Genomic DNA, 14,626 nt, shown 5'->3' on the forward strand with positions numbered 1-14,626 from the left:
CTCCAGCTTCAATTTGGGTGACAGCCCTGGGCAGTGTTTTGCCAGCCATCCCCAGAGCCCTCCACCCTCCCTGGGATCAACGAGAGCCAGATGGAGACACATCTTGGCGGCGCAGAAAAAACGAGGCAGCGAAGCGGGCTGGGGAGATTAACTCCACGGGGAAAACAAGCTCAGCAGACGCTGGCGAGCTGAGGACGCCTGCGCAGCTGCGCGTGTGTGTTTGCATGCACATGTATGTGCTCCAAGCATACACGGGCACGCGTGTGCAGACGTTAAGTACTTGTGTGGGTGCAGATGTGTGTGTCCGGCAGAGCTGATGAACCAGTGTCTTGCCTTGGAGGGGCAGGCAGAGTATTGGAAATGTGTCCTTGTCCTTTAATTGCTCTGCTTTGATAACAGTGATAATTGGCTAGAAATCGATACTGTTTTGCTTCTGTTTTTCCCATCCTGTCTCACCCAGCTCTCCCCTCCCCGGATGCCTTGCTCCCTTTAGTGGAGTGACATTTAATGTTCTGCCATAGTCGTTAGATAACCCAGGTAGAGAAGATGCTTAGGAGAGGGCTGATGCAGCCAGGCCGTGGGTAGAGATGGAGGCAGCTCCCCTCTCTGCTGTCACGGCTCAAGGGCAGATGGAGATGATGTTCCAGCAGCGTGTCCCAGTGCTGTGGGAGTAACAGTGGTGGGCGACCGAAGCGGTTCTGGGCACAAAGGGAGAGCAGAGCAGGGAAGGGACAAATCCAGGCTGTGTCAGCCAGGAGCTCCCTCCGGCTTTGGCTCTGAAAATTGTGCCACAGCATCACGGGAAAATGTGTATTAATAGCCCCGCCGCTCGGCCTGCCCGGCTCTCCGTGCCCCACCAGTGCCCTCGCCCCATCCCCTCGTCTCCCCAGCAAGGTGTCCCCTGTTCCTGCCACGCTGCTCCAGCCACAGCTGGGATCTTGGAGCCTGCAAAGTCAGGCCACTCCTGGTCTCCTTGCAACTGCCCTCGCGGAGCAGTCCCAGTGCTTCACCTGCCCAGTCAGGGCTGCTGGGGGGTCTGCCCCCCGAAAAAACGCCCTCACCCCCCTCCTGTCCCACTGGGCTCTGTAAAGCCAAAGGGGCTGAAGAGCAGGACGGCAGTGCTGGAAGGTGCACTGAGAGCCCCCGGGGGCCAGGGGCACCCCAGGCTGGTGCTGGTGCCCCCAGGGCCACTGGTCCGCATTAGCCAAGTGACCATCGCTAGCCAAGTGACCCTCATTAGCCAAGTGACCCTCATTAGCCAAGTGGGGCTCCGGTGTCAGAGAGGGACCCGCTCCGCTCTGCAGGAGCGTGGGGCTGGCGCTGAGCGAGGGATGCCCGGGAGGGTGGAGGGTACGTGGGTGAGGGGCCGCATGGGTGCGGGGTGCGCGGGCACGCGTGTGCTCGCCTTTCCGTGGGAGCCTGGTGCCACCTGGTGGCCACAGCCCGTGGCTTGCGGGTCTCGCCGGGGCTAGCCCCACGGCAACCGGTGCTCTGGGGGCCGGGGGTGCCCAGGCAGCGACCTGCCCACCCCCTCAGCTGAGCTTATTCCCCATGCCGGGCAGCGCAAATAAATCAAAGTGCACCAGCAGACGCCTCCGCGCCACCAGCGCTGGCCCCGAGAGCCGAGACATGCCTCTGACACAAACAAAGGACAAGCAGAAACCCTGCACCGCCAGCCTGCCCTGGGCTTAGGGCTAGCCCAGCAGGTTTTTTCATAGCCCCCCCAAGCCAGGGAGATGGTGGAGAGACACCTGAGCAGGGCTTGGTGGTGGCTTCCCGTGAGTTTTGCTCCTGGGTGTTTCCTGAGCCCCAGCACAGTTGGGCAACTGGCACTTTTTGCGGGGATCTGCGTTGGGCACCCTACAATCACCAATTTGTCAGAGCAGTGGGGAGGCCTGGGGCACGGGCTTGGAGATGAATCAGCCCCGTGATGAGCTGGGGCATGACAACACCTGAGCAGAGCTTTGATTAATTAAAAAAAAAAAATATCATCCAGGGCTTGGAAAAGAGTAGCAGGACGGGGTTTCGGCTGGGAATCCCTTCTAGCTGGTGACCCCTGGAGCATCCCACCCTCCCTTTCCATTTGGGATGGCAACACTGACCCCTGGGCTCAGAAGTGATGCCCCGTGGGTCCTCGGGCTGTGGGGAAACAGTCTGGGGTGGGGCTGAGACTAAGTGTGGGTGCTCAGGCGGATTAATTCTGTATTGCAGCAGAAATGCGCGAGGGGCACCACTGCCCGCCGGCTCACCCCATACAGCTGGGGGTGGGTGTTCCCAGACCCTCTCCTACAGCTGGGGCAGAGCCAGCTGCATCCTGGCCCCTATAGCTGGGGAGGGGGAAGAGTGTTGCCCACCCTCTCCTCCAGCGGCTATAGGTGGGGGACCCCAGTCCTCTGCCCTATGGCTGGGGTCCAGCCAATATCTCAGCCCCTATAGCTGAAGTAGAAGGTCCTAACTCCCTCACCTGTAAAGGAATATCTGTGTCCCAGACCCTATAGCCTGGGGGACAGGGGTCTCAACACCCCCTCCTATAGCCTGGCTCTGACTGTGTCCCAGTCCCTACAGTGGGGGCTCCCAGATCCCCTCTCTATAGTGGAGTCTGGCTGTATCTCACCCCTTATACCCCACAGAGGGGGTCTCAGCCCCTTGAGCTATACACAGGGCACACCTATACTCCTGCCCCTATAGCCAGGGGGATGACAAATCCCTCCTCTATAGCCAGGGTGCACCTACATCCCAGGCCCTATAGCCAGTGGGGGTCACCACTTCCACCCCAATAGCTGGAGCACAGCTATACTCCAGCCCCTGTAGCCAGGGGGGGTCACAGCCCCCTCCCCTATAGCCAGGGCGCACCTATACTCCCTCTCCTATAGCCATGGGGATTGCAGCCCCCTCCCCTATAGCCAAGGCACACCTATACTCCCTCCCCTATAGCCGGGGGGGGTCGCAGCCCCCTCCCCTATGGTCAGGGCACACCTATACCCCCTCCCCTATAGCCGGGGGGGGTCCCAGCCCCCTCCCCTATAGCTGTGGGGATTGCAGCCCCCTCCCCTATAGCCGGGGCACACCTATACACCCTCCCCTATAGCCGGGGGGGGTCCCAGCCCCCTCCCCTATAGCTGTGGGTATTGCAGCCCCCTCCCCTATAGCCAGGGCACACCTATACCCCCTCTCCTATAGCCATGGGGGGTCGCAGCCCCCTCCCCTATAGCCGGGGCACACCTATACCCCCTCCCCTATAGCCATGGGGATTGCAGCCCCCTCCCCTATAGCCGGGGCACACCTATACCCCCTCCCCTATAGCCATGGGGATTGCAGCCCCCTCCCCTATAGCCGGGGCACACCTATACCCCCTCCCCTATAGCCATGGGGATTGCAGCCCCCTCCCCTATAGCCAGGGCACACCTATACCCCCTCCCCTATAGCCGGGGGGGGGTCGCAGCCCCCTCCCCTATAGCCGGGGCACACCTATACCCCAGCCCCCACAGCCGGGCATTCCCGGCCGCGCCAGCGAGCCCGGTCCCTGTCCCGTTCCCGTTCCATCCGTCCCGCCCGGGCCGGGCCGGGCCCTCCCCGGGGGAGGGCGCTCGGGGGCCGCGGTCCCGCCGGCCGCGCCCGCCATGTTTCCCGGCAGCCCGCCCTGTCCGCCACCCGCCTGAGCCTCCCGGCGGCCGGCCCGGCCCGGCCCGGCCCGGCGGCCCCCCCCGCCTCCGCCGCCGGTGAGTGGGGCCCCGTGGGGCCCGGCGGCCCGGCCCGGCCCGGTCCGGCCCTGCCCGCCGCCGCGCAGGCCGCAAAGCCTCGGCCTCGATTTCCACCGCGGGCGGGGAGCGGGGCGCCGGGCCCGGCCGAGGGAAGGGGGGGGGGGGGGGGGGGCGGGCACGGGCAGACATGTCCCCCGGCGGAACGGCGGCCTTGGAGCGGGTCGGCGGCTGGTGCAGCCCAGCCAGAGGGTGACGGGGTGGACGGGTGGCCTGCGGCTTTCCTTGGCCGAGCGGCGAGTTACCCGGCTCGCTCCGGCCTGCCCAGGCTCGGGGTGCCGGGGCAGAGCAGCGGGAGAGGGAGCGGTTTGGTTTGCCCCGCGGTTCATTTCAGCTGGTTTTGCGGTAAAGCCCTGTGCTGCTCGGCTCCCGCTGCAGGTCACCCACCGCTGGGCTGCTGGCTAAAGGAGAGCTGAACTCTTTTGAAGTCGCAGCAGTCGTTGCCTTCTCTTTCTAGGGACGCTCAAAATCAAAAAGAAGATTTGCCCGTGTGCAGCAGTGATTACCATCCAGTTACCTCCACAGAGATTCAGCCTGCCAGGTCTGCTCCCAGAGGGTCTGGTGCGGAGGAGGGTCCCTTGGCTGCCGGTGCCGAAGGAGAGGTCGGTTTGGGTTGGGAAGGACTCCTGGGCTGGTAATGGGAATGCTGGTCTGAGCCCTGAGTGCAGAGCAGAGATTCATATCACCCAGTCGAGGACAAGGAAGAATAAACAAGAGCTGATCCACTTCCATCCCACGGGACTGCTTCTGGGAGGGTAATTATTTCATGTTCCCATTGTTTTATTCTCTCAGCAGAGCAAGTTTTATGGGAGTGTGAAAGAAAGTGGCAGAGTTAGCTGTGAAGTGGTGGATACTTTGTGCATCTGCCGCGCTGGGAGAAGGGGATCGCTGCTGGGGACTCTCACCAGCAATGTCGTGTCTTTGTGCCCGAGCTGGAGCCGCCTGCACCGCCGCGGTCCCACAAATGCCCTCTCCCCTGGTCCTCTGCCGAAGTTTGGTCGGCTGCTGCCATGTTGTTCGCATACATGTGAATTGGTGTTTGTTGTTGCCGGGAGTTATTGCTTATGGTTCTGGTTTAAAAGGGTGCAGTGCTGTTTGGCTGTCTAAAGGCTATACCACGTGTGGCTGGAAGGGGACGGTTTCTGGGCCTGTGATCCAGAGAGGAATTACTAAGATTTGTTTTAAAAGTAGGTTTCACTGTGTCTGCTGTTTCCCCTGGGAAGGTGTTCCAGAATTGTATCTCACTGCTGGGAAGAAACCTTATCCTTATTTGCGGCCTAACTATGCTGACGTTCCCCTTATCCACCAGCATGTGTCGGGAAATACATGAGTATGTCAAAACTGAGAGTCAGTGGGGTTTTTTTTGCATCACTTACATCATCTTCCTGAGAATAGAGAAGTAAAACAGGCTTGAAATTAAACGCTGCTAAGCACAGAATGTAACTACTTAGGCTGGACACTGGCTGTTTGAGTGGTGTTCTTTGTTTCGGAGTTTGCAGGAGTCATTAGTTGTGCTACGATGGCGCTTCTTGTTACTGTTGGAGAGCAGATCGTTCAGGTCTTATGTGCTTGTCGTCCTTCACCGGGAGTTTAGGGAGCCTCGTGGTGCGAGGAGGGAGTACCGGGAGCCAGTTGCTGTCAGCTTTTCAGCCTGGCTCTGGGCAGCCTTCTGGCTGATGAGCTCCGGATGGCTCAAGGCCCCAGAACCCGGATCCTGTGGCTACTTACGAGCCCTGAGTATCCCGTGCTCAAGGGACTCCAGTTGTGTTGTTGTGCACGTGTGGAACCGGACTCTCTCGGGATCCTTTGTGCTCCTTCCTGATCAGCTGCAGCATACAATGTAGGAGCGCTCCGGCTCTAACAGCTGTCTCATTTTTATTCCTGTTTGTAGCTTGGCACCTTGGAGGAGGAAGGATGGCTCAGGAGACAAACCAAACCCAGGTGCCTCTGTTGTGTACCACAGGCTGTGGATTTTATGGCAGCCCCCGGACCAACGGGATGTGCTCCGTTTGCTATAAGGAGTTTCTACAGAGACAGCAGAGCAGTGACCGGATCAGCCCCCCAGGTAGAGGATTTTTGTCTGAGAAATCTATCTTAAATGGGTGCCTGGATGCAAACTGTGTTAAACAACTGGATAGAGCATGGTATTAGTACTGGCCAGCAGCAGATTTACTCCCTCCTAGAAAACTCATGTCTTTCCCTTTTCACGTAGACCCAAGCTTCTAAATCAAAGACCTGAGATTGAGCATTTCTGTTAACTCTAAGGGAGTCAGTTATTTTCTTCCCAGTCCCAGCTGTTTGTGAAGCCCCGTCCCAGTCAACACCTTCCAGCAAACTGTAAAACTTCACTTGTGCTAACAGTGACACAGATTTTTAGCTATTACCTGCTCCCTGAGTAACATGCTGACTGTTGGGAACCACGATAATCCCTGGAATTAAATTTTATTTGGGAAGAATTGGGCCTTTTGGGTTTGTATAATTTTCTTATCTTAACAGCAGTGACAATCAAAAGCTATGACGTAAAAGGTTTGTTTCTTATAGCTGACACGTCACCACACGGGGAGGCAGCGAGGTGCACAGAAAGGATGCTCTTTCCATCATTAGCAGGATTTTCTTTTACTGAAAGTTTGTGCAGATGCCTCATGTATAGACTGCAATACTGGTGAGAAACACCTTCTAAAGATCTACTGCAGTTTTGTTCCTCAGTGTAATAATGGTTTTTCTTGAATTACCCCCACAAAATATATATTAGGAACACAGCTTGTCCTAACAAAGGGTTTTTCCTAAAGATCCTGACTTAGATCCTCAGCTGACATAAACCAACATGTTTTGATTGAAGCCAGTTCCTTTCAGCAGATGAGGATCTGGCTCTTGTATCTTGGAGAAGTTGCAGAGTAACATTGGGCTCAAGGTATGTTGGCATCTGCAGCACTTTCACTTACACTGATAGGAGAATATTTATGCTGATGCAGAGTTTGTTTTGCAACGCTGAGGAAGAGGAGAATCAAAGAATGATGGAGGTGTCAAGGGTGACTGCAGTTAGATTTTATCAGACGTTAAAAAAACACACAGTAATGGAAGGCATTCAGCACATAACTCCTGTGAATCAACTGTCATCCCTCAAAATGGAGCTTGCAGATCTTGAGGAGAACAGATCCCTAAACGAGGCCTGCGGTTCTCAGGAAAATGAGCAGCTAATTTCAGAGGGATGTTATGATCCTCATACAAGGACTTGTTCCTGGTCTAATGTAAGAATAGCTGCGCTGGGTCATGGGGAGGTCCATCCAGGCCTGATGTGTTATCCCCACCCTGCTGAAAGTCCTCATCTTGCTTTCTCCTTGGCTGTCAAACACCTGAGGAACTTGTTGATATTTTTAAGAGTTTATGAAGACTGTGATCTTGTTTTGTAGCATCCAGTGGTCCCAACAGCAGCCCCATGGCTTCAGATTCAATTGCAGGGCAGTGTGCTGAGGGAGACTCCACGCCTGAGGATGCGAAAGCCAGGTAGGGGCACAGTCTGGTGGGGAAGGATCTACAGCCACGCTGAAAAACAGCTCTGTGACATAAGGGTCCCAGAGGAGACCAGAGGCTCCCATCCTTTGTATGGTCAAGGGGATCTGTAAATCAGGCTGGATCAAACAGTGTTCATTGTGACCCTGGTTTGTCTGGAAGATTGGGGTGTCCCTGATGATGATGACTGATGTGTAGAGTCAGGTACCAGAGGGTTGGTGGTAAATTAAAACCTGTAGTAAAGTAAGTGGCATCCTAGTTCTCTTGGAGCTAGTGCACCTTGTCTGTTACTAGCTGTATTAAACTGTTTGGTTTCAACTCAGACCTAAGCGAAAGCACCTGGTGATGATCCACTCTGGAAGCCGCAACGGAGGATTAAGGACCTCACTCACGTTTGATAGGAAAGAAGATAGTACTGCACTGGCCTCTATCATTGCATCACAGTCCTAACTCATAATTCTGTTTCCCTGTCCTTGGACTTGTTTGGATGGGCTGTTGCCTTGGCTTTGATACATAATTGGGTGGAAAAGGAAACTGAGATCAGCACAAATTCATTCCATTTGTGTCTGTAAAGAACTTTGGTGCCAGATGTTAAGGAGAATTGGCCTGCCGTACTCCTGAGCTACCTCTGAGTATAATGAAATTAACTTTATGGGTTGAAGATCTCTCCCACCTAACTATTCAGCAAAAGAAAATACTTGTGTTTGCTCTGTGGTTTATTTGTTTGTTTGTTGCAAATGCTCCCAGTGCTCAGACTCCTGTGACCCATCAGATGACGGCCATGAGCATATCCAAAGAAAGCAGCAATGAGACAGAAGAATTCATCAAGACAGAAGCAGCCTCATCAGCATCTTCCTCATCAGGTAGACTGATTGGTTTGGCTTTTGCACAAGTCTGAATGACACCTGTCTCACAGGTCAGTTTGAGCAGCAAGTACAATACTGGCTGCTAACTCCAGGGGACAGTTGTTACCTCCCAGCAGTAAAGGTACACCTAGCAAGAGAGCTACGGAGAAAACAGTTTGTCTGTTTCTGAAACAGAGAGGAGAGAAAATGCTGTGCCTGAGGGCAGGCCGATAGAGATTGCTTTGTGGGCTGAGGGCTGAGTAGCTGCCAGCCCTCGACTCGCTGGCAGGAGGATAATCTTCCATGACGCCTATCCTAGTGAATGGCAGAAAGCCCGGAGCGTCCCACAGCCTGCTGCACGGCTGTTGTTGGCTGCAGTTCCCTGCCATCTCTCGAGGGAGGAAAGGAGATGGATCCAGTGTAGTTTTGGGAGAGAGGAGGTGTGTTTTGTGATGGTGCCCAAGGGCAGCTGCCGGCCTGGTTGTTGTCGTCCTGTGTGCTGGGAGGCATTCCTGCCCCTCGGAGGGGAGCGTTAACGCTGTCGCTTTGTTTGCAAAGTGGGTACCTTGAAGTGATAGAGAGGCACCAGTGGTGTTGCTCGGTGGGGTACATCCTCCAGTTGATGAGTTACAGGGTGAGCTGTTGCATTGGAGCTGAGCCACAACCAAGTGGCACTGCATTGGAGACGCCCTCCTTTAGTTCAGCTGACGGTTTGCTTGCATTCAAAGCTAAAAAAAACCCCAAGAGTTGTTGGTTGCTAACAAAACAGGCCGCAGGCACTGCACATGACTCTGCATTTTGGATTTGGTAATCCCTTCCCTGCAAGCCCAGGAGACAATTTGCAGCAGGCAGGTGAGAGACTATTTGGTGAAAGAGAGGCTTGGAAGAGCCTGCCCCTTTCTTCTAATTGTGATTTTTAGAAAGTTGTTTAGGGTCAGATCTACAAAGCTGCCTCTGACTGTTTGTCTCCTTAGCCTGATTTTCAATGGCCTGCACTGCAGGTGTGTATCTGCTAGCAGTTGGAGCTCCTCCCTCCTGTTGACTTCTCTAACCTGCTTAGGTACTGTAGGAAATCCTGCTAAGCGTCAGTGACCTTTAACAATCTGGCTTTCAGAGCTCAGTTTTCCTTTTGGTAGATTAGAGACGGTGATGAGTATCTGTGTAAAGCATTCCGAGACCTACATATGAGGAACACTTACATAAGAGTCAGCAGAAATAATTAGTAGTACTTAAAAGGGGTTAACTTTTTTTTTTTTTTTTTCTACAAAGATTAACTCTAGGCTCAGCTGTGCAGTTGAGTCACTGTACATCAACTAAGCTGTAGGGACTATCCAGATGCATGCTTAACCTATGGCAAGCACCAGGTAATTCTACTTAGTGTTACCTTTTCTCAGCAGGAGCGAAAAAGCATCACGTTACTTTATGTATGCCTTAGTGAAACCGTATCTTCTTGGTGTTTCTGAGGCTTGGGCTTAAGGAATTTGAAACGGAGAAAAAACATGAGGCTGCGTGAGGTGTAGATCTCTGTGGAACAAGGCAAATCTCACAGTTTGGGGTGTGTCAGCCAGGGTAACATGCACACAGGTGTCTGGCACAGACCTAGAATTAGTAGGGCCTTAATCAGCTCCTGTAATAAAGCGAATGTGTTGCTTGGTTTATCAAGAAGGGTAGCAAAGCTCTTGCCTCTGTTTCAGGTACCCTGCTTGAAATATCCCAGAACACAGCTGAGGGTAAGACAGCTTCGGAAAAACCGAAACAGAAGAAGAATCGCTGCTTCACTTGCCGGAAGAAGATAGGGCTAACTGGTAAGTCCCTGGCTGTGGGAAAGCTTGCTGGTGGTCTAAGTAGTCTGGGTTCATAGCCCTGCGGTCAGATCTGCTTGTGCCTGAGTTCAGAGGGTCGGCGTGGGTCAGTGGCTGGAGGTACCCCTCCAAAAATTACTTCTCATCTGCAAGATGTGGCGCTGCAGGAGAGGTGGGACAGAAGCTCTGACCTGCAAACAGTGCTGTCCGAGGCCATCACCTGGGGAATCTGCCACTCACTGTCAGGGTCCCTGCCAGCCCTGGGATACAGGGTTGTGGAACTGGATGGAGCAGTGCCTCTCGGGTTATTTCTGCCACTTGGCAAAAGCTGCTTGTAGAAGCAAAGGCAGTGCTGGCTGTGGATCCAATTCTGCTCCTATTCAAGTCAGTGCTAAAGCTTTCATAGTAGTGGCATGAACTGAGTTAGGCCCAAGCTGAAAGTCCCACTCCAAGACTCATCCCATTTGTTATTGCTACTTGACTTCCACCGTTAGCTTTCTGAGAGCAGGATGGCTCTCAGCGTTCAGCCCGTAAAACTGAAGAGAGAACCTCTGAGATGGTGTCGGGTGACTGGTATCAGTGGGAAAACTGCCCCTGGAAAGTGAAGCAATTAACTTGGCTGTGGTTTGTTAATAAAAACATTCCTCTAAATTGACCCTGGCATTTAGTGTTTCCCTGGAAAAAGTTAACTCTGGAGCCGTGCAGGTCATGCTGTTCTAGCAGAGCGCTTGCCTCTTTAGCATCCCTGGTGTGTTCAGCAGCCAGGGACTGCACACACACTTCTCTTTTCACTGATGTCAGCTGCTTTGGCAGAGTCCAGCCCGGGAGGTTTGCCCAGTGCCTGGCACGGTGGAGCCCAAGTTTGCCTGGAGATTTGAGGGCGCTGTCCTAGAATAATTTTGGCCTGAGACTGGGCAGGGTGGTCTGTGCCCAGCCTTCAGATCTACAGGGTGGATTGTTTTCCTGGATGAGTATTTCCTTAAGAGCTTCAAACTGTGAGAAGTCTCCTCTCCTTTAGGAATCAACTTGTAGAGAACTCTATGAATTCAGGGCATTTAGGATAAAATGAGTTTTCTCAAATAAAGTAAACAGGCACCTTGTAGCAAGGTGTTTATGGTCTTTACAGCCTATAGTTGGAAAGATGTGAAAGGAAAGAGCGTGATTCACTGCCAGCGAGGTGGGGAGCTGATCTGCTACCCTGCAGCAAACCCCCTCCCTGCCGCAGTGTGCTGTGGTAACAGTAGCACTCCTGAACAGCATTGTCTCCGAGTGGTGACTGAATTACGAATTTTGAAGCCTAAATAGCTCAAAAGTGATCCTAACAAGGTGAAGGTTTTGCTGCTTTGCTGGCTTACTGCTGGTCAGTCCAGATGCTGCTGCATGACGCCTGGGGAGCCCGGCTGGCTCGGAGGGCTCGGCTCCAGCTCAGGCTGCCTGCTCGCTGCCTGGGGAGCCTGGTCTGGATTAGCAATCTGGCACTCTGCAGTCCCCAACGTGTCCCTTGTCCCCGGGAAGCGCGGAGAGCAGCTGCTCTGGGAGCCTTTTCCCGCGCTGCGACAGCTGGGGCTGCCCAGAACACGCGTGCGCTCAAGGGAGCTGCTAAGCCAGATGAAATCAAAGAGCCACCCGTGTTCTTCCCCCCACCCTGAGACTGCCTTTCGCCTGTCAGGGACAGCAACCCCCTCCCTCATCTCACCCTCTTTCTGCATTAGTGGAGTTTCCTGGCCTGGCAGGAAAGAGCGGGCGCCCTGTCACCTTCCTGTCCGGCTGGACGGGGACTAACAACAGCTTTGTCTCTCTGCTCTTCCTCCCTTCAGGCTTCGACTGCCGCTGCGGGAACCTCTTCTGTGCCATTCACCGGTACTCCGACATGCACGCCTGCCCCTACGACTACAAGGCAGAAGCTGCTGAGAAGATCCGTAAGGAAAACCCCATCGTTATCGCTGAGAAGATCCAGAAGTTGTGAAGGGGGCTGAACAGCTCGAACTGCAGCCAGGTGACCTGGTGCTCCTCCCCTTCCTCCCAGCCTTCCTCCTCTTCCTCCCAGCCTCCCAGGTGGTGCAGTGGGGACTCCAGCAGCCCACAGGAACCAGCACCCGGACATGGGGACGCTTTGCACCTCTGTGGCAGACAGTTGGTGTTCCGTCTCTCCCTTCCTGCCTGTCTGACAGTCACAGCTCAACTGATCTGTTCTCTACCAGCTTCCCAAAGGAAAAGGGACCGTCCTGCCCCGCTGCTCCAGTGCTCAGATCTTTGGACTTGTCTTCCGGTGGGGCGGTTTGCACGGCGTGGGCAGCCGGGCTCTGCCGGGCAGCCTTTCCCTTCACCCAGCAGCTCTTGAGTCCTGCGAACCGCCTGGGATTCACAGCTGGAGCCTGTGAGCAGCCGCTGCACTTTGTCCCCTCGGCCCCACTCTTTGTTTGTGGCAGATGTAAAACCGGGAGTTGGGGAATCCCAGCAGCAAGGCTGCCTTCTGCTCCCTGAGAGGCGTTTGGTCTCCGATGCAGAAAAGATGATTCTGTAGTTTTAACGCCCCAAAATACCCCTCCCCTCCCTTTGAGACGCTGTTGTTGAAGCACTGGGATGGTCAAGCAGCAGAGTACTGGCACAGTAAAGTTATTTTGTGGCTTGAAGCGACGTAGACACGCTTTAGCCGCAGGTCAGGACCTTTAGGAAAGTACCGCTCGCTGCCTCGTGCCTCTCGCCGCAGGGAGGGAGCCAGCCTGCTGGGTTTGCTGCATCCGAGGACGTGGCTGGGCTGTGGGACGCCCTTGCGCCAGCCTCCCGTGCTTCAACACCCCCTGAATAACCGCTGGCCGCTTCCCAAGCAAGGTTTGTTGCAACCCAGTGGTGCCTGCCCCTCTCCTCTTCCCCCCCCTGCTCCCCGCCTTCTGCCTTACACGATTCTTTCTCATCAGGGCTGTGCACAAAGCTCAGATCGCCAAACCTCCGCTTCCTTTCCTGCGTGCAGGCGGATGGCGGGGACCCTTCCTCCCCCGTGGGCTGATATTTCTCCTCTGTGAGCACAATGGCTCAGGAAGCCCACCTAACTGCCTCGCTCTCCTGCCTCACTGCTTGTCCCCGTGGGTTGAGAGGCAGGACCAGATCCCCAGGAGATACTCTGAAAGCCACACAGGGATCTGGGGCACGGGGAAAGGCACATGAAGAGTCACAGTGAAGGTCCTGGGGTACCCAGAAGAGCAGATGGAGACTTGCAGAAAATCCCACAAAGAGCCCTGGGGAGCAGGGAGAGGCACTGACAGACTCGTGGAGTTCTCAGGGGTGCTGGAAGACTCAGGGAGAGCTCCAGGGTGCAAGGGAAGGCAAAAGGAGAGTTTTGGGGTACAGTGAACACACTCAGAGAACTTGAGCACCCCAAAAGGCACCTGGAAGGCTCTGGGGTGCACACACACGTGCTTGTGGAAGGCTCTGGGGTGCAGGGAAAGCCAAATGCTGGGCTCAGTAGTGCTCCAGAAAAAAACATGTGGGAGGCTCTGGGCTGTTAGAAAGAAAAACACCGGGCTTGGGTACACAGCGCAAGGCAGGCAGCAGCTCCTGGGGCGCCCCAGAAGCCACCTGCCCCCCACGTAGGGGCTGCGCCTGCCCCCGGGGGGGTTCCCCTTCCTGGGAACAGCAGGAGCGGGGCTGCAGTCTGACGAGCAGAGGAACCCAGATGTGTCCCCGGGGAGAAGCAGCAGCCTCTGCCCCGCTTCTGGCCGTCCCACGCTTTGGAAGCGTTTCCCTCGGCATCGGCTCGTCCAAGGGCATCGGAAAGCAGAGCTGCAGGGGGGGAAATCTCAGCAGCTGCTTCCCGCTGGCAGTTTCCACCCCAGCTTATGGCCACTCTGCCCCCGTGATTGCAGGGGGATTGTGCCGAAGGTTTTGGGGTTTTTTTTATCCGCTTTCAGCCAAAGTGGTGTGTGCCCTGTGGCAACTACTGTTGTGTGGCGTTGCTGGGAGGATTCAGACCTCCAAAAACGATGCAAATCCCCTGCCAGCACGGAGTGGAGGTGAGGCTGGCTCTCGACAGCCTTTTCCTCAGGTTTTTTTGCTTCCAGGCAATGTCGCTGTCACGGCCAGAGCACGCGAGTGGCGGCACGTTTTAGTGCTGGGACACACCTGGGCCGTAAGCACGGCGCCGGTGGTGTGTGGCGAGGCTGGGGTTTGCCGTGGAGGTTTTGGCTGAGAATGAGCTGTCGCTTTGGGGGAAAGCCATGAAAAACTGCAACGCCCTCTCCGATGCCTTGCGTTTGCACGAAGGTCGCGAGCCCCTGGGGAGGGGACGCAGCTCCCAGGGGCGCAACGGGAAAGCCCGCGCAGCAAAAGGGCAGCCGCCTGCTTCTCCACCACCTCCCTTTCCCCTTTTGTTTCCTTCCTCTTCATAAGTGTAAATATTAATACAGTCTAGTTTGCTTGGATGTTGTGGGTGGTTTATTATGGGTGCGGATGTGTCACATGCTGGCGCCGGTTTAGCTCTGGGCTCTTCTGGGGTGACTGTGGGGCTCCGTGCCTCAGTTTCCCCACGGATAATAACTGCCCGCGTGTGGCGCGCCCCACTCCTGGCACCCCGACTCCCAGTTTCTCTCCTCACCATCCCAGTACCCAGCCGGTATCCAGTTCCCCAAGGCTCTGGGAGGCCCAAATTCTCCTTTGGACCAGGTGGGGAGCGGATTCCCCCTTGGTGGGGGAGCTGCTTTCTCCACCCGCGTTT

At 55.3% G+C, this 14,626-nt stretch overlaps 1 protein-coding gene across 3 annotated transcripts; it reads left to right on the forward strand.

Annotated features, from left to right (window-relative positions):
* The first annotated feature begins 3,585 nt into the window (after positions 1 to 3,585).
* On the forward strand, positions 3,586 to 14,333 carry LOC104362275 (AN1-type zinc finger protein 5). 3 transcript variants are annotated; one of them, XR_006165510.1, is made up of 8 exons: positions 3,586 to 3,719; positions 4,216 to 4,513; positions 5,650 to 5,823; positions 7,169 to 7,262; positions 8,016 to 8,131; positions 9,808 to 9,918; positions 11,733 to 12,747; positions 12,834 to 14,333. XR_006165510.1 is itself a non-coding variant. In XM_042794823.1 (7 exons), the coding sequence occupies exons 3-7, from the start codon at positions 5,673 to 5,675 to the stop codon at positions 11,879 to 11,881; spliced, it is 621 nt and encodes a 206-aa protein (XP_042650757.1). In that variant the 5' UTR covers positions 3,586 to 3,719; positions 4,216 to 4,513; positions 5,650 to 5,672; the 3' UTR covers positions 11,882 to 14,333. The 3 variants fall into 3 exon arrangements, 2 of the variants coding, with proteins under 2 accessions (XP_042650757.1, XP_042650758.1); XM_042794823.1 differs by having other exon boundaries at positions 11,733 to 14,333; XM_042794824.1 differs by having other exon boundaries at positions 3,587 to 3,719; positions 4,284 to 4,513; positions 11,733 to 14,333.
* Positions 14,334 to 14,626: the final 293 nt, after the last annotated feature.

Source organism: Tyto alba, unplaced genomic scaffold (assembly GCF_018691265.1).
Source record: "Tyto alba isolate M040663 unplaced genomic scaffold, T.alba_DEE_v4.0 Super-Scaffold_20000042, whole genome shotgun sequence".
Taxonomy (NCBI): Eukaryota; Metazoa; Chordata; class Aves; order Strigiformes; family Tytonidae; genus Tyto; species Tyto alba.